The sequence below is a fragment of the Schistocerca cancellata genome, chromosome 6, assembly GCF_023864275.1.
Source record: "Schistocerca cancellata isolate TAMUIC-IGC-003103 chromosome 6, iqSchCanc2.1, whole genome shotgun sequence".
NCBI classification, from domain to species: Eukaryota; Metazoa; Arthropoda; class Insecta; order Orthoptera; family Acrididae; genus Schistocerca; species Schistocerca cancellata.
This window is the reverse complement of record NC_064631.1, coordinates 241,868,018-241,890,891: the sequence shown is the minus strand read 5'-3', so window position 1 is coordinate 241,890,891 and position 22,874 is coordinate 241,868,018. Positions and strand designations below refer to the sequence as shown.

At 40.4% G+C, this 22,874-nt stretch overlaps 1 protein-coding gene across 2 annotated transcripts in view; it reads right to left on the bottom strand.

The window, feature by feature from the left end:
- Positions 1 to 22,874, bottom strand: part of LOC126190979 (adenylyltransferase and sulfurtransferase MOCS3) — a 183,515-nt gene that overhangs the window by 63,916 nt on the left and 96,725 nt on the right. For both annotated transcript variants that reach the window (XM_049931649.1, XM_049931650.1), the window contains exons 4-5: positions 13,746 to 13,838; positions 4,967 to 5,087 (exon numbers count right to left, since the gene is read on the bottom strand). In XM_049931649.1, coding sequence (XP_049787606.1) covers positions 4,967 to 5,087; positions 13,746 to 13,838 — 214 coding nt within the window. The remainder of the gene's footprint in view (positions 1 to 4,966; positions 5,088 to 13,745; positions 13,839 to 22,874) is intronic.

Sequence of the window (22,874 nt, the reverse complement as noted above, 5' to 3'; positions counted from 1 at the left end):
AAAATTGTGATTTCTGAAGATTACACTTAAGACCGGCAGTCTGTAAGACATGAAAAATTGTGAGGAGATTTTGAAGATGTTCTTCAGTGGTGGAGCCAGTGACAACAATGTCGTCCATGTAATTGATACACCCAGGGACAGGGAGCAATAATTGTTTCAAGAATCGCTGAAAGAGAGCAGGGGCACTAGCAACCCCGAATGGCAAGCGTTGGTATTGATAGAGGCCGAAAGGCGTGTTAAGGACCAGAAACTGCCGGGAAGCAGCGTCGAGAGGAAGTTGATGATAAGCTTCCGACAGGTCAATTTTAGAAAAATACTGGCCTCCAGCAAGTTTAGTGAACAGTTCTTCAGGACGGGGCATAGGGTAAGTGTCGATGAAGCATTGAGCATTTACAGTGGCTTTGAAATTGCCACAGAGACGAATATCACCAATTGGCTTAGCAACGACGACGACAGGAGAGGACTACTCACTGGAAGTGACAGGAAGCAAGACCCCTGAAGTAGTGAGACGATCCAACTCCCATTTTACCCGATCACGAAGGGCCACACGAATGGGCTGAGCCCGAAAAAACTTAGGCCGAGCAGTGGGTTTGAGCGTGATATGAGCTTCAAAGTCGTTTGCACGGCCTAACCCAGGAGAAAAAAGGGACGAAAATGTCGTCGACAAGGAATCCAGTTGAGCATAAGGAATAGCATCAGAGACAATATTGACAGAGTCATCTATGGAGAACCCAAAAACGTGAAAGGCATGAAACCAAAAAGATTTTCTGCGTTGCTCTGGTCGACCAGAAATATGGAAACAGTGCGAACGACGGATTTGTAAGATACCTCAGCATTAAAATGTCCCAAGAGAGAAATCTTCCGTTTATTGTACGTCCGTAATTGCTGAGTGACAAGTGACAGGAGTGGAGAACCCAACTGAAGATACGTCTGAGAATTAATTATAGTGGCAGCAGAACCGGTATCCACTTGCATGCGAACATCTCAACCAAGGATTTGGACAGTGAGGAATAACTTCCCTGAAAGGGAAGAAGTGCATTTGACAGACAACACAGAGTCAGAATCAGCGTCATGTTCATGAACATCATGTATGCGGTCGGATTTGCAAACGGAAGACACATGACCTTTCTTTTTGCAATTGTGACACACAGCCCAACGTTGGGGACAATCCTCGCTTGAATGTTTCGTAAAACACCGCGGACATGAAGGAAGTTGCCGGGGGTTTTGCTGCAGTTTCTTAGCGGGTTGCTTATGGTTAGGCCGAGGCTGCGCGTGGGAGCACACTGCGGCCACGTCGGTTGGGGGGGACGCGCCGCACGCGTCCTCAACAGCGCACAGACGTTGTATTTCCCCGACATCACCCCACGCCTCTATTTCCGCCCCAGCGGCGCGAGAAATTTCAAAAGACTGCGCAATTGAGAGAACTTCATCTAGAGTCGGATTTGCCAACTGAAGGACACGTTGCCGAACTTCTTTGTCGGGCGCCGACCGGATAATAGCATCCCGTACCATGGAATCGGTATAGGATTCTTTGTGAACGTAGGTAACAAATTGACACTTTCGACTGAGGCCGTGAAGTTCAGCAGCCCAAGCGCGATAGGACTGATGTGGCTGTTTTTGACAACAATAAAAGACAACACGAGAGGCTACCACATGCGTTTGCTTTTGAAAATAGACAGACAGAAGTGAGCACATTTCAGCAAAGGACAAAGATGCAGGATCCTTCAAAGGAGCCAATTGCGACAAGAACCGATACATTTGAAGTGAAATCCAGGAAAGGAACAGAGACTTACATGGTTGTTCATCCGTGACATGAAGTGCTGTTTCATAATCAGACCAGTCTTCCGCCGTCTCGTCATAAGGAGGAAAAGGAGGTATAGCCAACGACGAGAAACGCCCCGCATTTGACGCAGCGACGATATCACAAATCGCCGCTGTTAGAAGCGTTTGCTGTTCAAGGAGATTTTGCAATAGTTGCTCGACAGTAGCCATGGAACCCTGTGGGTCAATGGTGAAAAGGAAAAATTCACTACCTCGTCACCAATTGTTATAACGTCAAGTTTAACACATATATTTCAGAACGACACAACACATATATGTCACAGAGTAATTTGACAAGCAAGACATGTGTACACGTTAGCATTCGAATGAGCACTGAGTCCCAATCTAGTGGCCACTGCTCGGCTGGCCGCTTAGGTGGCGCAGCTGCTGAATGGCTGGCAGACAGCGCCGCATGTAGAGGACGCACGTAATTGCGCGGCAGCGCTTTGAATGATCGGCGAGTCACAACATCTTCGACGTCCATGATGTCTGGTGCGGTTTCAAATTCCACGGTGCACGGTACCAAACTAACTTTCTCTCTTCTCTCTCTCATGATTCATTCCTTCATAGTCCCATTTTCCTCTGTCACTCAGATCCACCTGTTCCCTAACTCCCCTCTCTTGTATAGCTATACATCTGTGTATCCTCCTTACCCTGCATGTTGTGAGAGGAATTTGTCTTGTAGTCAGTTACTATTGAAAATGATGAGAAGCTTGTGTTTATGGCCCTTTTTCAGCTGAATGTCAATCAAGACAGGACCTGGAGTTGAATACTCTAATGAATTTCAATTAACAGGCTTAAATCAAACAATGGAAAATTTAGGATGGAATGTAACAATACTATGAAAAGGAAGGTTGCTATCACCATATAGAGGAGTTGCTGAGTTGCAGATAGGCACAACAAAAAGACTATCACAAATAAAGCTTTCGGCCAAGAAGGCCTTTATCAAAAATAGCACACGCACACACACACACACACACACACACACACACACACACACACACACAATTCGCACACATGAGAGAAGTCTCTGGCAACAGAAGACACATCCCGAACAGTAGCACCAGTGCATGATGGGAGTGGTGACTGGGTGGGGTAAGGAGGAGGCTGGGGTGAGGAGGAGGAGGAGGGATAGTAGGTTAAGGGTGGTGGACGGTAAAGTGCTGCTGGGGAGTGCACGGGGATGAGGTGGAGAGAGGGTAGGGCAGCTATGTGCATTCGGGAGGTTAGACAGAGGGAGTCTTGTTTTAAGACTTGGACAGTAAACAGTATTAGACAGGCAAGCGTTGTTCACCCACTGGTTACATGCTTGGAAGTTGGGATGTTGACAGACAGACACTGGAGCCATTGCAAATTGGGTCACAAAATGATCAGAAAGAATAGATGGGTCAACAGAGATGTCTAATATATAATAAGAGACCAGGGATGGTAGGTCAGACAGTGTAGCCCACACCTGGTAAGAAGATGGATGAATTCTCAGAGAGGACACACAGTATTCCAAGCATTTTTTCTTCCTTTACCAAGTGAAAAAATGAGCCCAAACATGCAGCTGCTTCAAGTTTATGAAGTTGGTGATCAAGAGGTATCATTCATATTTTTGAAGAGTTCTTCAATGATACCAGACTGTTGCCACACTTTCTTCAGATCACCACAGAGTGGATCACCCATGTCATATCCCTATGAAGAGAGTGACAACTATTTTGGTAGCCTGGATATAATAGAACAGACATCTAAGTAGACATCATCGATGAGTCCTCATGGAGAGACTGTGAAGACGATATTGGGGGCTCAAATCTGCTATTCACCCTTTGGAGCGCCCAATGTACTGGCTTGTCTGATGAAAATAGGCACTGAATCAACGTGACCACTGCAAAATGGATCACTGTCATGGAGATCATTGTGCACAGATAATTTTATCCACAGAAAAAGATACGAAGAGCAAATCATGAGATTGATGAATGAGAGTATGCTAAGAGCTGCTCTAGAAAGGGTAGGCATTCCATCATTGAGATAACACAAGTCATAATTAGAAAGTAGTTGTTCTATAAGGAAACCCCTTTGAGGCTGCCCCATAGGAGATCATGCTTGTTGAAGTCCTGTCAGTAGGAGGAAGGATGGAGGCAGTTATTGCATCAATTTGATCATCTTGGGATTCATAATTTCCCTGTCAGAGGTAAGCAAAAATGACACAGAGTGATATCAGTGGTCATCCAAATCCATACAGCTGCAACAACGAAAGTTACAGGAAGAGGTATCCATTCATTATGGACACCCAAGTGAACAAGTGTACAGACTCCTGAAACCCTATCATGGCTGTCACAGTTCCTACAGCAGCTTTGAAGGTAGGATATTGGCCACCTAAGAATTATCTTTCTTGTAGGATTATGCAGACTACCATAAAAGCTTTCATTCCCCATTTCACCCCTATAGGGGTTGAATTTCCAAAAGCAGTGAAACACATGTTTTTTATTTTTAACTGAGAAGACAAAATTTCATTTAAAAATGCTTTTGTATTAAAATATTTTCATAAAAAATCTCATCTCGTGTTTTACCCCCTTAGGAGTCTAATTCCCATAAACACTGAAACACGCATTTCGTTATTTGTAACCAAGAAGTCAAATACCAATGTTCACAGATGTAGCTTTAAAAATATTTTATTGGTTCTTCAATAATGACATATTTTCAAAAAAAGTTTTCGCCCGCTATTTCATCCCCATAGGGTTAAATTTCCAAAAATTCTGAAACACATATTTCTTTATTTCTGATCAAGAAACAAAATACCAATTTTTGTACGCCTAGCTTCAGAATTGCCACAATAGTGACTTAAAAAAAAAAACTCCAATCCCTATTCCATCCTTAGTGTTGGAATTTTTAAAAAAATCCCTTCTTAAATGATGCCTACAGTATAAGATCCACATCACCTCCAAATTTCAAGTTTCTGTCCTTAGCGGTTTGGGCTGGGTGATGACAAGTCAGTCAGGACACTGCCTTTTATACATATAGATTAGAGAGGAAGCCATTTAATCAGAGGTAACACATGTTTCAACAGTATGACAACTGCCAAAGTATACAGTTCTTGATAGAGTAAAATAAATTTAATTTAAGAATTGTTTAGTTCTGGAAGAGTTGCATTAATACTGCTTACCTTTTTAAGGCTTCCACAGCAGATTCAACCTTTGGTATTCCCAAGCTTGCTTCAGAATGAAGTAACTGTCGATGTAAATTATTCAGTTCAACTTCATCATAATCTATTATACCAATATGTCCTGCAATAAATTGTGTTGTTCAAATATAAAATCTCATGTATATGCGTAATCTACATTGTTAATGATACTTCACTATATTTTAACCAACAATTTTCATTAAGACACAAGGGAGAAACATTGCTCTCCAATAAATTTTCAACTTGTGTACAACAATAGATGCTTACTTATGCTTCAGAATTCGAAAACATGTGTCACCAACAGTAAACATCAATAAACAAATGAGATGTGATATTGTTCTATTATTGCTCCATTTGCCAGACATTATACAAATAAAAGTCTTTAATAACAATAAGGAAAGGACAGACTGTTACTCACCTCATAGAGGAGGCACTGAGTCACAGACAGGCACAACGAAAAAGAATGCTAGATCTATGGAATTATTATACACAAACTTTCACCACTAGAGCCAGCATAGACAGAAAACTGTTTACTATATAGGTACCCAATTTTATAGGAATTATGTTCTGACTGTGCACAGTAGGATTTACGTTTTTAGTAATGTTGGTGTTATGTCTTGCCTTTTAGGCACCAGTACTGGCATGGCGACATAGAGTTGGAACAAGAGCACTGTGCATTACAGTTGCAGACAGTCAACATGGGTCTGGACTAGGTGAGCAGGGCTTTACACACAAAGCTGTTTTATCAATGCAACAGCAAGACTGCTGCAGCTATTCGCGAGTATTGATACATTAAAGAAAAACAGAGAGGTCCTCTTCCCACACTAGCATTGGAGAACACAATTCAGAAGTTCAAATTAACTGATGATTTGGGAATTTCTGCTGGAAGAGCTGATGGCTAATTGCACCACAAATTATTCAAGAAGTTACTGTTACCATGGCTGAGAATGCTGGAGACAATGTTTTGTCTTCAAGCAGTGCAAGCAAGCAGTCATAACAAATAAACATTCCGTAGGTCACCATTTGAAAAGTTCTGTGAACAATCGTTAGTTGTTATCAGTACAAATTTCACGTTACTCCCCAACTTTTGATACATGACACAGAAATGTCAGTAGACTTTGTTCTTACATTTCTTACAAGGGTTGAAGCTGATGATCTGTGGCCTTGTAACATTTTGTGAAGTTATGAAGCAAATTTACATTCGATGGGGCAGTGTACACTAACAACTGTTGCATTTGGGGGCCATCATGACCAACGAATGTTCACAAAGTTCCTCTGCATAGTAAACATGTCACTATATGGCGTGGCTTGATGTCACAGTTCATAATTGGCCAGATTTTCTTTGAGGAACTTGGAACCGAAGGACCAAGGATATGCAGTGTGAATGGCAGGGTACTGCGAGCTGACTCACCAACATGTGATTCCTGCTCTACCGAAGAGAAGTGCTTTGCATTTTATTTTGATGCCTGACGGAGCTCCACCACACATTGCTCATGAGGTGACTCAGTTACTCCATAATGCATCTGGACAAAACAGAATCACTGGCTGATTATTACATACTGTGTGGTCACCAATATCCCCAGATTTGAACCTGTGTGATTTCTAGCTGTGGGATTACCTAAAGGACAGGGTTTATCAATTGACTCTAACACACATTGAGGCTGAAGGTGAGGACAGCAAGAGAGGTAGCCAAACTGAGATATTTTGGACAGCAGTAGAGCCATCTCTAGTGTGGTTCCAGGCTGTCAAGATGCAGATAGTCGTCACAATGAGGAACATTTGTAACATGGAATGTAAACATGATACACAATTAAACATCACCCTCTTTAAAATGTGTTTCTTTCAATAGTTTAACTGTTATTTCTCTTCTCTTCCACATGTCCCTACAAATGTTCCATTGTCCTACAAGCACTCATTTTTCAAGGGGCACTCTCAAGTAGTACAACTTTAATTATAGCCACCATGTATTTAGCTATAAGACTGTCTTTCATCAGATGTAGAAAAAAAACACACATTCACACAAGCACAACTCTCTCTCTCTCTCTCTCTCTCTCTCCCTCTCTCTCTCTCTCTCTCTCTCTCTCTCTCACACACACACACACACACACACACATACAGTCACTGTCATCTTTGGACAACTAACTGCTACTGTGTCTGAGGTAAGCAGTAATTTTTTCTGGAATGGGTTGTGGGGATACAGAGTTGGTGTGAGATGGGGAGATTGAAGAAAAACAGTGTAAGTGAGGAGGGGAGCCGGGGGGGGGGGGGGGAGGAAGATGCTGATGCTACCTGTGGGGAGGGGATTCAAGGACGTGCTGGGAACAGGATAGGACTGCTGGGTGCAGCACTGGGAGACAGTTCTGGAGGGGGGATAGAGTAGAGAAGGGGGGATTGTCAGGATAGAAGGCATGTGTGTACTGTACTGGGAGCAGAGAAAGGGATAGGTAGGTGGAGGACAGGAACTAGCAAAGGTTGAGGCCACAGATTATGAAAACGAAGGATATTTGCAAGTAGAGTTCCCATATGTGCAATCCAGAAAAGCTGGTATTGCCGGGAAGAACACAGATGGCACAGGCTGTGAAGCAGTCATTAAAGTCAAGCACTTTGCATTGGATGGCATGCTCAGCAATTTGGCAGTGCCCATTCATGTGGGCAGACAGGTTATTATTTGCCCATGTAGAATGTGGCACAATGGTTGCAGCTGTGTTGGTAGATCTTGTGGCACCTTTCACAGGTGGTCCTGCCTTTGATGGAGCAATAGATGCCTGTGACAGGGCTGGAGCAAGGTGGTAGTGGTAGGTTGTAGAGGACAGGTCTTACATCTACTTTTTGTTCCAATCAATCCATAGTGAGGAGAGAAGATCATCAGGAATGGGGAAGATGTCAGAAAACAAGAACACAAAATGCAAATTTACAGAATAAGAAAAGATCTGCTAATGTACCATTCACAGATCCCCAAATAAAATTGCCCTTGTGGATGCAGAATTGGTAAGAAAAATTACATTTAAAAGGATATACAACTTGTCACCAAATATTAAATGTTCAATACACTTAGGTGCATATGATAATTCTTAGGCCATTGTAGTCACGCACCATGAAATAAAAAAATAAAATAAAAAACGTTTAGCAGCACTTATTTACAATGGTCCCACTACTGCACAAAATTTGTACAGAAGTCAGACTGTATGGAATATTCACATTATGTGGTATTATTAATAACATATATGCATCAATCGGTTTTGCTAAGAAATTCATCAATAGAGTAGAACGAGTTGACCACTAATAAATCTTTTAGACTCTTCTCAAACTGAACTTCACTGTTAGTTAAACTTTTTATGGCTGCTGGCATGTTATTGAATATGTGTATTGCTGAGCAGTGGACATCTTTTTGAGCCAAAGTAAGTGACTTTAAATCTTTGTGAAAGTTATTCTTACTTTTAGTATTGATTCAATTAGCTGAGCTGTTGGTTTGAAGAAAAGATATATTGTTAATGACAAATTTCATTAAGGAATAAATACACTGATGCATCAAAGAAATTGGTATAGGCATGTGTATTCAAATACAGAGAAATGCAAACAGGCAGAATACGAATCTGTGGTCGGCAACACCTACATAAGACAAGTGTCTGGCACATTTGTTAGATTGGTTACTGCTGTTACAATGGCAGGTTTTCAAGATTTAAGTGAGTTTGAACATGGTGTTATAGTTGGTGCACGAGTGATGGGGCGCAGCATCTCCGAGGTAGCGATGAAGAGGGAATTTTCCCGTACGAGCATTTCACGACTGTACCGTAAATATCAGGAATCCAGTAAAACATCAAATCTCCGACATCGCTGCGGCCGGAAAAAGTTCCTACATGAACGGGACCGATGATGACTGAAGAGAATCATTCAATGTGACAGAATTGCAACCCTTCTGCAAACTGCAGCAGATTTCAATGCTAGGCTATCAACAAGTGTCAGCATGTGAACCTTTCAATGAAACATCATTGATATGGGCTTTCAGAGCCGAAGGGCCATTCGTGTACCCTTGACAACTGCATGATACAAAGCTTTATGCCTCACCTGGGCCTGTCAAAACCTAAATTGGACTGTTGTTGGCTGGAAACACGTTGCCTAGTCAGATGAGTCTCATTTCAAATTGTATTGAGCAGATGGACATGTACAGGTATGGAGACAACCTCATGAATCCATGGACCCCGCATGTCAGCAGGGGACTGTTAAAGCTGTTGGAGGCTTTGTAATCTACATCTACATCTACATTAATGCTCCGCAAGCCACTTGACGGTGTGTGGCGGAGGGTAACCTGAGTACCTCTATCGGTTCTCCCTCCTATTCCAGTCTCGTATTGTTCGTGGAAAGAAGGATTGTCGGTATGCTTCTGTGTGGGCTCTAATCTCTCTGATTTTATCCTCATGGTCTCTTCGTGAGATATACGTAGGAGGGAGCAATATACTGCTTGACTCTTCGGTGAAGGTATGTTCTCGAAACTTTAACAAAAGCCCGTACCGAGCTACTGAGTGTCTCTCCTGCAGAGTCTTCCACTGGAGTTTATCTATCATCTCCGTAACGTTTTCGCGATTACTAAATGATCCTGTAATGAAGCGCGCTGTTCTCTGTGGGATCTTCTCTATCTCTTCTATCAACCCTATCTGGTATGGATCCCACACTGCTGAGCAGTATTCAAGCAGTGGGCGAACAAGCGTACTGTAACCTACTTCCTTTGTTTTCAGATTGCATTTCTTTAGGATTCTTCCAATGAATCTCAGTCTGACATCTGCTTTACCGACGATCAACTTTATATGATCATTCCATTTTAAATCACTCCTAATGCATACTCCCAGATAATTTATGGAATTAACTGCTTCCAGTTGCTGACCTGCTATTTTGTAGCTAAATGATAAGGGATCTATCTTTCTATGTATTCGCAGCACATTACACTTGTCTACATTGAGATTCAATTGCCATTCCCTGCACCATGCGCCAATTCACTGCAGATCCTCCTGCATTTCAGTACAATTTTCCATTGTTACAACCTCTCGATACACCACAGCATCATCTGCAAAAAGCCTCAGTGAACTTCCGATGTCATCCACAAGGTCATTTATGTATATTGTGAATAGCAATGGTCCTATGACACTCCCCTGCAGCACACCTGAATGGTGTGAGGCATGTGCAGTGGAGTGATATGGGATTTCTGATACATCTAGATACGACTCTGACAGGTGACACATAGTTAAGTTCATCCATTCATGTCCATTGTGCATTCTGACGGACTTGGACAATTCCAGCAGGACAATGCGACACCCCACACGGCCATAATTGCTACAGAGTGGCTCCAGGAACACTCTTCTGAGTTTAAACACTTTCACTGTCCACCGAACTCTCCAGACATGAAAAATATTGAGCATATCTGGGATGTCTTGCAAAACGCTGTTCAGAAGAGATCTCTGCCCCCTCATACTCTTAAGGATTTATGGATAGCCATGCAGGATTCATGGTGTCAATTCGCTCCAGACATTAATCAAGTCCATGCCAAATTGTGTTGTGGTCCTTCTGCGTGCTCACGGGGGACCTACGTGAAATTAGGCAGGTGTACCAGTTTCTTTGGCTCTTCAGCCTATATTGGAAAGCAGCAGTTAGTTTTCCCAGTTTCTTAAACAGTCCTCTGCAGGATGTTCTTGAGTACACACCATGTATAATTCACATTGCACGTTTTTGGGCTCAAAAAACTGTAGCTTGGCTAGCCCAGAAAATAAATCCCATATGGCATTATGAATGAAAGTAAGCATATTACGCTAGCTTTTTTATTTTTATATTACCTATGTCTGACAACATTTGAATCACAGAGAGAGATTTGTTTATGCACTTCAGAAATTCTGTAATATGTTTCTTCCAGTTAAATTCATTATTAAGCTGTAATCCTAAGAATTTAACACTGCCAACTTCTTTTATTTGCTTGTCATGATATTTTAGGCATATACTGGCAAAAAACTTTTTACAAGTTCTGAATTGCAGATAGTATATTATTTCCTGGTTTAGTGACAGAGATTTGGGCAGAAACCATTTATTAACGCCCATGAAAATTTCACTAGCCAACCTTTCTATGGCTATACCTGATTTAATATTTATTGCAATGTTTGTATCGTTTGTAAGCAAAACAAAACTTGGCATCTGCTAATGTTACAGACACAAGATCACTAGTATGCACAAGAAAAATTAAGGGCCCGAAAACGGAACCACATGTTATTGTTTCCCAGTAAAGCACTTTGCTTTTGTATTGACTCTCTTTGTTTTCTGTAAGAGATACAAGATTTGAACCATTTTGCAGCATTTCACATTATATAATAATCTAATTCACTTAAAACAATATTATGATTTACATAGTCAGGTGCCTACGACAGATCACAGGCTATACCAGTAGCTTGTCATTTACTGTCTAATGAATTAAGTACATCCTCACTGTATGTGTAGGTAGCCTTCTCAACATCGGAACCCTTTAGAAATCTGAATTGTGACCTGGATAATGTTTTATTTGTGGTCAGATGGTTAAGAATACAACTGTATATTATCTTTTGTAAAATTTTTTAGAATGTAGGCAAAAGTGAAACTGGATAGAAGGTTAATGACATTTCTTTATCTACTTTCTATAAAAAGGCTTAAGGGGCTCCGGAACGCCCTATACTTGCAATGTTAAAGTAACGCTTATAAATTACATCTTTCCTCACAAAGTATTTGAGGTAGGAAGTTGAACTTTTTACAGATTATTTATTGGAATATGGGCTACAACTTAACACAGGGATTTTACAACATTTTATCTCAGTTATTAAAGATGATTTTTTTAAATTGTAATGAAAATTCACAACATTTTCTTGCAATTTTTTATTTATATATTCAAAAATATACAGTTTTTTGGAAAAAGGCTGTGTTAAATTATGCAGAAGGTACTGTGTAACATTTACTGAAAGTTTGAAACAAATATGTTTGGAAGATCCTTAGAAAACATGTAATAAGTATGAGAAAATAAAAGTTTTGGGAATCGAGCGACAAAGATTGGATTAACTTTTTAGTGCATTCCAGGTCCATAGGATGGATTATCTTCATCCTCTGCAAAATCCTCCTCCAGCTTCCTCTTGTTCCTCCTCCTGTTTACTCTTGCTTGTATTTCTAGACTCTTTACAGCCCTGTCTGCAGCCCGAAGGCGTTCCTTGTCTAAAGCAAGCATCGCTCGTACCATGTTAGAACCTATCTTCATTCCCATATTTCTAAGTACCTTGCACCTTACAATGTTGCCATCATTGAAAGTCGCAACAGCAACTTTACTTTTACTCATTATTATACTTCAACAAAACAGAGACTCAAGAAACAGAATTAATTACGAATATTTTCGAGATAAGAGTAAATAAACATGAAACAATCGACAATCACACCAGCGATATATATTGAACCATCACAGGTTAGCCACAACACATACTTTATCTCACTTCACTAAAATGTACCTGATGAACACGGACGTTAATAATGACACCATTTGACAGCAGTTTAACAGCGCCACAGTGGGTCACGCCAATGTAGAACACATTTAAAAAAAAAATTTAAAAATAGTTGTAGTCTTCGGAATTGAATAAATTATATATCTATTAAAAGGTAATAGTCTGCAGATTCAGAAAACGCAAAAAAGTAAAAATCGAACTTTTCATGATTTTGAGCCTTTCCGGGGCCCCTTAATTTCACCATATTTCAAACAACCAGGAAATGTTCCATTGATAAAAGACTGGTTAAATAAATAACTTAAAATGTCACTAAACTCAGAGATACACTGTTTAATCGACTTTGTTGGCTGTTGTGATGGTCATACTCATATTATCATAGTTATCTATAGTGACAGGTCTGAGATGTTCCACAGCAGCATCTACCAAACTGACAACCCCATCTTTTCAGTAAAAGTTATGAAGTGCTTACTGAAAAGCTCAGTAACACTGCACACATATGTTACTCGTGTATCAGTTACTCTTAATGATATGTGCTGCTCTTCATCTCTGGCTCTACCAGTCTCTTCCTTCACTATATACCATATTGTCTTGACTTGTTATCTGATGCAACTATACTTATCGAAAATGCATTTGCTTTGATGTACGTATTACTACCTTCAATATTTTGCGTATGTTTTGTAATCATCTATAGCATTTACATCAGAGCTGTTTATGATTGACAATGATAGGGATGGACAATATTACACAGGTCAGATGGGTGGTGCAACAACACTGAGAAAGGGATGCAGAGGATAGTGAGAAGGGTGATTCTCATATCAGGGAATGATGAGAGATAGTCAAAACCCTGAAGGAGATTGTTAATCAGATGTTCCAGTCCTGGGTGGTGCTGAGTCACGTGAAGGGTGGTACTTTGGGGCTGAACAGTGGATATGTTAGTATCTCTTTATTTTCTATTTAGCTGTTGACAATGTTACATTTTGAGGTGATGGCTAGGACTTATTTACTTCTATTATCAGCTATGATATGTGTGTAATTTCAAATGTCTGATGTGAATGATGAATGTTTTTCCCTAGACAGGTGAATATTCAATTTAAATAAATGAAAATTATCCCTTGTTGTTCAAAGAGTATGGCTTAACATAATAAGTAAAGTGTGTATTTCACATAATCAAACCTCCCCCCCCCCCCCCCACACACACACACACACACCACAGCAGACATACACATGCCAACAAATAAATAGTAATAAAAAGTTTACATGTTACATACCAACACCAGCCCCTGCAAGGTACAAAGCAGAAGGACATCCTAATCCACCAGCTCCAACAATAAGAACAGATGATGTTTTCAGCGCAAGCTGACCTGTAAAAACAGAAATGACAGCACATTACTTAGATAGTTCTTAAACAGCATGTAAAAATATTACTCAAAGACTATCTTGAGAGACAGGGAAATGATTGTGCAAGATCACATCAGCAAATAACCAAATGCTGGTTTCCAAGTGGGAAGAAAGGATTGATAAGGTGATGTAAAGTGAGGTGGAAAGATGACATTACACAGCAAGCAGAAAAGCAGGTGCAAACTGGATGTGTATAACGGACGATCATAATGCAGAGATGTCTGGAAGATGCTGTTTCATTAATGCTGATAATACTACAAGATATTTCACAAGTGGCAGTCAGATATTCCTGTAAATGGTTAATACAGAAATAGTGATGATTTAATGTGGACTGTACTGATGGACAGTATTTATGTCAAAAAGCAGCAGTGTATTCACAGCTCAGTGGTAAAGACTTATTAGACAAGTTAAAATCACTGTAACAAATAACACTGCTACACTGATTTTCAAATTAGCATTTATGACTAAGCAGTGAATGCAAAGTCGACAGCATTATCATATTAGTCGGCAAGGCAAAGTGGTACAGCTCCCGTAGCAGGAACTAAATTGGTCATGTGACTAGGTACAGTCACATTCCAATATGAAATAGTGCACATTGTTTCCTCGCAGTGGAAGCATGAAAAGTGGTACGAAAAACCATCATAAAAAATACCTTCACAAGAAGCCATAGTTTGCTGTTAATGTCATTAATTTTACTGACAATGAGAACAAGAATGATGTGATAATGCTGAGAGAGAAGATGACGGAAGATGCACGTACTTGTAGACAAACAAAAGTTAAGTATGTCAGTGGTATGCAAATTACGGAAGGAGGTACAAATCTCTTGTGGAATAGGATTCAAGTATCTGTCCTCAGCAGAACGAGTAAAATGCAGACAGTAAATATTTCATTGGTGATATAGATAACTTATACAGCAATTTTTGTTACATTATGAACAATATAAAGAAAACTGTCTGCAAAACTCACAGATTTTGTTACACAAAACTGGACTTTGAGTCTAGCAAAAAAACCATGAGAAAAACTGTTCCGTATGGAATTTGATTTTACAAGGTGCCTGAGTAAACAAGTCTTATTTTCTTTTCATACACACTACACTGTGCATAAATGTTGAAAAGTGACAGTGTCTGACAAGTATTGTCAAACAACAGTGACAGGAAAAATTTCATTGTTGTGAAAGTTGAGTTTCAATCCATTATCATTTCTCCTCCACGATTATGACAGGAAAACTTCAGACGAACGAGTAGAAATGCACAGAAAAAAATTCAAAACACACAGAGACAAGGAAAGCCAAACTTTTTGACATTAATCAAGGAGCACCAACCTTCTCCTTCTTATTTTAGGAAGAAAATGTGGAGTGCTACTTGGTGTGGATTTTGTTACGAAGCCTTCCACTCCATACCCACTTGCATGTGTGCACCAACTTTAACTTATAAATAATTTACAGTCACCTTTCTTAAAGTTAACTGCTTGAGTGGACCCACTATGCAATGCCACTAGACTATGCTTTGTGAGTTCTTCACCTTTTGCAGTTGCAGCAGGAGATGAAAGAGAGTTCTGATTTGTTCAAGCTACTAAATAATATAAACCATTTTATGACAACTCTTCTGTATTGTGACTACAAGGTATTCTCTGCACAATTACTTTTACAATTGGAGGTGATATGGATCGCTAATATATCGTAGCTCACAACAGACAGTCCGAGTAACATGTACTGCTGTATTGGTTTGACATTAGATACTCGACTGACAGTTTTCATGTATTTTTCATTTGTTCAGGCATTTACAGTCTTGGCCACACCCTTTCCTCCATTGCTTCCAAGGCATTGCCACTGCCAAAGCATAAGCAGGTCTCCACAGCAGGTGGAGAGAGGCATTCATCATTGTGCCTTATCGACATGCTGAGATGACATCCTTCTACATTCATCTGTAAAATACAGCAAACCAGGGTGCACATAGTGGAATGTTACACACTTAGCAACTACCTAAACTACGTTTTCAGTTTCGATGAACGTCTTCAGCTGGTGTAAGTGGTTAAAAGTGGAACATGATGTTCCATGTAATCACCATGTTACACCACAAATCTAGACCTAATGCCTATCAAACTGGTCTGGAATCTATCAAAGAATAAGATCTGTAGACATAATAAGTCACATATCTTGCTCTGAATCTGAAAAAACTAAGAGTTGATGCTTTTTCTGCTAATAAACAAACACAGCACATCGCCTTGTCCGATGCATGCCGTTCAATGTGATGCCACTTCGGTGACTTGCATATGAATTTCACTGATTTTATATTCAAGTGGCTTTTCATGTGGCCTCACAAGCCTGAGTGAACCCCCTTCCAGACTTTTCCACTTGCACAAAAATCTGAAATGGTTACTAAAAGTCAAACACAGGTCCTCAGCATTACTTCTCATACATGCTAATTGCTAGACAATGCAGACAATTTCATTCTCACATGTAATACAATTTACTTTTACAGCTATTTTATTAGCTTTTGAAGTTGTGACATTAGAAGACTTGAAAGGTCATGTATCACTTCAAAAAAGGGCATGATGACTACTGGAGGGCACGTACTGTGATGGAAGAGGAATCTGAAAATATAATAAGACTAGCTGGCGTAGATTCAAACAAAGAGTCAGCATTACCATCCAATACTGAAACAGTAGGCAACAAAGCAACAGTCACCAATGTGAAAAATAGCTACATCAGTGGAGAAGGTACTTTTATGGATACTGTCAGCAAAGTGTAGTGAGCAGCTAATGTGAGAAATACTGTATGTTCTGTTTATGTTCTTGTTCTAAATGGGCACTTCATTCAGTGGCGCATAATGACATGTAGTGTTACAGTACTCGATTCGTAAAAGTACTAGAGTGCATGCAACTGCTACCTCCTTTCCCTGTTTCTTGGGTGTTAAAATGATGGTTCTGCTCCTGTGGCCACGTTATCAATTTGGTTTGATAAGTAATACATCTACTATATTAAGAGAGGGAGAGGCAGGGGTCTTGTACAGTTAATATTAAATAACTGTGGCTACTGGATGAAATATCAGCGCACACACACAGTATGCTTGTAGTCAATAGCATCAACATACTGTGACCCAATAATACTTCCAATTGAATGCTACATATATACTTAAATTTTGTCATAACAAAGAGTAATTTTGTGTGTTGTCCTGTAGTACATACACTCCAAGAAAAAGAACGATACACCATGAAGGAAGTATTAGAATGGGATGGCAATTCTAGACATGATGTACATGTACAGACAAACAATTGATCACAATTTCAGAATAATTGGATGATTTTTACAAGAGAAAGATATTCTCAAACAGCAAGTCTCTAATGTGTTGGTCCACCTCTGACCCCTATGCAAGCAATTATTTGGCTCGGTATTGATCGACAGAATTGTTGGATGACCTCCTGAGGGAAACTGTGCCAAATTCTGTCCAACTGGCACGTCATATCATCAAAATCCCAAGCTGGCTGAAGGGGCCTGACCATAATGCTCCAAACATTTTCAATTGCGGAGAGATTTGGCGACACTGCTGGCCAAAGTAGGGTTTGGAAAGCACTAAGACAAGCAGCAGAAGCTCTAGCCACATGCGGGCAGGCATTATCTTGCAGTAATGTAAGCCCAGGATGGCTTGTCATGAAGGGCAACAAAACAGGGTAAAGAAAATTGTCAACATACTGCTGTGCTGTAAGAGGGCAGCAGTTGACAACCAAAGGGGTCCTGCTATGAAAAGAAATGGCACACCAGATGATCACTCCTGGTTGTCATGCTGTATTAGGGGTGGCAGTCAGGTTGATATCCCATCGCTGTCTAGGGCATCTCCAGACATGTCTTCAGCCTGGAATCTCATTCACTCGAGGAGAACTGTCTTCACTGATTAGTCCTGCTTTGAACTGAGCCTGATAACCAGTGAAGATCGTCTGCTACACTGTAGCTATGTTGGTTGCCACCTTTTCATCGCCAATGGTCCCACAATCTTAAAAGTCAAGTTAACGTTAAACTTAGGTCTTCAATGAAAATTCAAGCAACAATTCATTATAGGAAACATAACACTCCCAATACTCAGAGTGGACTTCCTATAATCCTATGGGCACCTGCATGACCTCTACCATCAGTGCCTCCTTGATACCACTACCAATCTGGTAAATCTCAGGGGCAAGTATGGATTATAGATGATAAGTGGTGACTCTCCATTAGAAGAGCTCCTCAAGCAGTTCCCAGAGATCACAGCCCAGATGCCAACATTAGCATCTGCGCAGCACTTGACAGTACACTATATATTAACCACAACAGGACCACCACTTTGTGCTCGATTGCATCGCCTCACACCACAGAAACTGAAGGCAGTGAAGCAGGAGTTCCCATTCATGCTTGTCCAGGGAATTTACTGCTCACTGAGAGCACTAGTTGGTCATCTTCAATGCATATGGTCCCAAAGAAGAACAACAGATGGTGCTCATGTGGAGATTACAGAAAGCTCACTGCCAGAACCACTAGGACCAGTATCTGATACCACACATCGAGGAGTTGCATTCAACATCCACGGTAAGTGCATTTTTACTAAGTTGGGTTTAGTATGTGTGTTTTACCAAATGCCTGTGGCACCAGACAACTTTGTAAGCTGCTGACTGCACATTATTTTGACTGTTTGAACTCACTACAATCTCTTTTGAGCTTTTTAATGCTGCCCAAATGTTTTAACAATTTACACATGAGGTTACTCGCAACCTAGATTTTTGTTATAGGTACATCAACAATGTTTTGGTCATGTCAAGCTTTGAGGCAGAACACCTGTCACACTTACGGCAGATTTTCACTTATCTTCATGCACACAGTCTGCTTACCAACCCGTCAAAGAGCATCTTTGGAGAAACTGAAGTTCAATTCCTGTTGTTGTTGTGGTCTTCAGTCCTGAGACTGGTTTGATGCAGCTCTCCATGCTACTCTATCCTGTGCAAGCTTCTTCATCTCCCAGTATCTACTGCAACCTACATCCTTCTGAATCTGCTTAGTGTATTCATCTCTTGGTCTCCCTCTACGATTTTTACCCTCCACACTGCCCTCCAATGCTAAATTTGTGATCCCTTGATGCCTCAAAACATGTCCTACCAACCGATCCCTTCTTCTAGTCAAGTTGTGCCACAAACTTCTCTTCTCCCCAATCCTATTCAATACCTCCTCATTAGTTACGTGATCTACCCACCTTATCTTCAGCATTCTTCTGTAGCACCACATTTCAAAAGCTTCTATTCTCTTCTTGTCCAAACTAGTTATCGTCCATGTTTCACTTCCATACATGGCTACACTCCATACAAATACTTTCAGAAACGACTTCCTGACACTTAAATCTATACTCGATGTTAACAAATTCCTCTTCTTGAGAAACGCTTTCCTTGCCATTGCCAGTCTACATTTTATATCCTCTCTACTTCGACCATCATCGGTTATTTTACTCCCTAAATAGCAAAACTCCTTTACTACTTTAAGTGTCTCATTTCCTAATCTAATTCCCTCAGCATCACCCGACTTAATTTGACTACATTCCATTATCCTCGTTTTACTTTTGTTGATGTTCATCTTATATCCTCCTTTCAAGACACTGTCCATTCCGTTCAACTGCTCTTCCAAGTCCTTTGCTGTCTCTGACAGAATTACAATGTCATCGGCGAACCTCAAAGTTTTTACTTCTTCTCCATGAATTTTAATACCTACTCCGAATTTTTCTTTTGTTTCCTTTACTGCTTGCTCAATATACAGATTGAATAACATCGGGGACAGGCTACAACCCTGTCTTACTCCCTTCCCAACCACTGCTTCCCTTTCATGCCCCTCGACTCTTATAACTGCCATCTGGTTTCTGTACAAACTGTAAATAGCCTTTCGCTCCCTGTATTTTACCCCTGCCACCTTCAGAATTTGAAAGAGAGTATTCCAGTTAACATTGTCAAAAGCTTTCTCTAAGTCTACAGATGCTAGAAACGTAGGTTTGCCTTTTCTTAATCTTTCTTCTAAGATAAGTCGTAAGGTCAGTATTGCCTCACATGTTCCAACATTTCTACGGAATCCAAACTGATCTTCCCTGAGGTCGGCTTCTACCAGTTTTTCCATTCGTCTGTAAAGAATTCGTGTTAGTATTTTGCAGCTGTGACTTATTAAACTGATAGTTCGGTAATTTTCACATCTGTCAACACCTGCTTTCTTTGGGATTGGAATTATTATATTCTTCTTGAAGTCTGAGGGTATTTCGCCTGTCTCATACATCGTGCTCACCAGATGGTAGAGTTCTGTCATGACTGGCTCTCCCGAGGCCATCAGTAGTTCAAATGGAATGTTGTCTACTCCCGGGGCCTTCTTTCGACTCAGGTCTTTCAGTGCTCTGTCAAACTCTTCACGCAGTATCTTATCTCCCATTTCGTCTTCATCTACATCCTCTTCCATTTCCATAATATTGTCCTCAAGTACATCGCCCTTGTATAAACCCTCTATATACTCCTTCCACCTTTCTGCCTTCCCTTCCTTGCTTAGAACTGGGTTGCCATCTGAGCTCTTGATATTCATACAAGTGGTTCTCTTCTCTCCAAAGGTCTCTTTAATTTTCCTGTAGGCAGTATCTATCTTACCCCTAGTGAGAAAAGCCTCTACATCCTTACATTTGTCCTCTAGCCATCCCTGCTTAGCCATTTTGCACTTCCTGTCGATATCATTTTTGAGACGTTTGTATTCCTTTTTGCCTGCTTCATTTACTGCATTTTTATATTTTCTCCTTTCATCAATTAAATTCAGTATTTCTTCTGTTACCCAAGGACTTCTACCAGCCCTAGTCTTTTTACCTACTTGATCCTCTGCTGCCTTCACTACTTCATCCCTCAGAGCTACCCATTCTTCTTCTACTGTATTTCTTTCCCCATTCCTGTCAATTGTTCCCTTATGCTCTCCCTGAAACTCTGTACAACCTCTGGTTCTTTCAGTTTATCCAGGTCCCATCTCCTTAAATTCCCACCTTTTTGCAGTTTCTTCAGTTTCAATCTGCAGTTCATAACCAATAGATTGTGGTCAGAATCCACATCTGCCCCTGGAAATGTCTTACAATTTAAAACCTGGTTCCTAAATCTCTGTCTTACCATTATATAATCTATCTGATACCTTTTAGTATCTCCAGGATTCTTCCAGGTATACAACCTTCTTTTATGATTCTTGAACCAAGTGTTGGCTATGATTAAGTTATGCTCTGTGCAAAATTCTACAAGGCGGCTTCCTCTTTCATTCCTTCCCCCCAATCCATATTCACCTACTATGTTTCCTTCTCTCCCTTTTCCTACTGTCGAATTCCAGTCACCCATGACTATTAAATTTTCGTCTCCCTTCACTACCTGAATAATTTCTTTTATCTCGTCATACATTGTTCAATTCCTGGGCTACACTATTAGTGCTCATGGTATACAGTCACCACAGGAGAAAGTCAAAGCTATAGTTCATTTTCCATTGTATATAACAGTTAGACAATTACGGTGATTTCTTGGTGGCACCAATTTATATCGTCGTTTCATTTGCAACCACGCCTTCCTGGCTGCACCACTGAGAGGATTCTTGCAAGGTGCACTGAGGTCAAAGGACAAACTGCCCCAGAATAGTGATGTTGAGTTGGCATTTACTGAGGTGAGACGATCATTGCGAAAGTTGCTCTGTTAGTGCACCCAGTTCCACAGGTGCCTCTCGTACTAATGGTTGAGACGTCTGCCACTGCAATAGGTGCTGCACTGCAATAGGAAGTACGCAAACACTCGCAGCCCTTGGCCTTGTTCAATCAAAAGTTCTCCCCATCACAGCAGATCTGTTCCATGTACAATTGTGAACCTCATTAGAAAGAACTATTTTGATTTTGTGTATCTGAAATTTCTAGTTTCAGGGCATTCCTACATGCCTTATGATAATGAATTCAGAATTTGGTATCATTGAGAAAAGAAGGAACGAGATGAAGGGTGAGGAACTTCTTTCACTTTTCTGCAAAATGTGACAAGTTTTGAACACAAATCCTTAAAATATCAGCTCCCTCATCTAGATTAGGCTGTCAAGATATTATTTTCCTGAAATAAAAACAAGACAGTAATTGAATTACATTGAAATATGAGCAGAGCACATAATTTTTAAGAAAGGACAGCCTTTCAGGTCAGTCACTAGTTTGCAGTGTTTGCAACGCCTTACATCTCGGATGTAATAATAATAATAAATCCCGTGGAGGCCCGGGAAAAGAATAGGCCTCCGGTATGTTCTGCCAGTCGTAAAAGGCGACGTAAAGAACAAACCACTAATAGGGCTAACCCCCCTTTTAGTGTGATTACTTGGTTCAGGACAGAACTAAAGAAGCCTCGGACAAGCGCCGTCATGGTCGGGGACGACGCTTGAACCCTATGCCCACCCACAATGGTAACGACACTGCTAACCAACTGGAAAATGATTTAAATCCAAATAGAGGTGTTTTGCAGGATATGCTTCCTGCAACCACCCTAGAAGGAAAACAAAGACAGAGGATGAGATGGTCAGATGCAGTTAATTGACACCTCATGTTCTGTTATTACCAAGCAACAAACGTAGGAACCAACACAACTGGATACAGATCACAAGTATACACAAAATTTATTACCAGATACCCAGAATTAAAATTTTTAACAGAACAACGACTAGCTGATCAGATCCGTGTAATAATCAAAAATAACAGGATACCCCAGTCAGAATTAGAAAACATCAAACAACAAGTACAACAAATACTGGAACAAAATAATGTGCAATCAGAAGTAGAAGAAAATACAGTAATGGACTCAAACATCCCAGAGCAAACAAACAAAGACCAACACGCATCAATTAAACAATCAGAGGAAAACGAAATCTTAAGACAGCCACCAGAACAAGCACAAATAGAACACGAAGTGACACACATGTTAGATATAGAAGAGAAATTTCAGCTGACATATATAGAATACAAAGACAC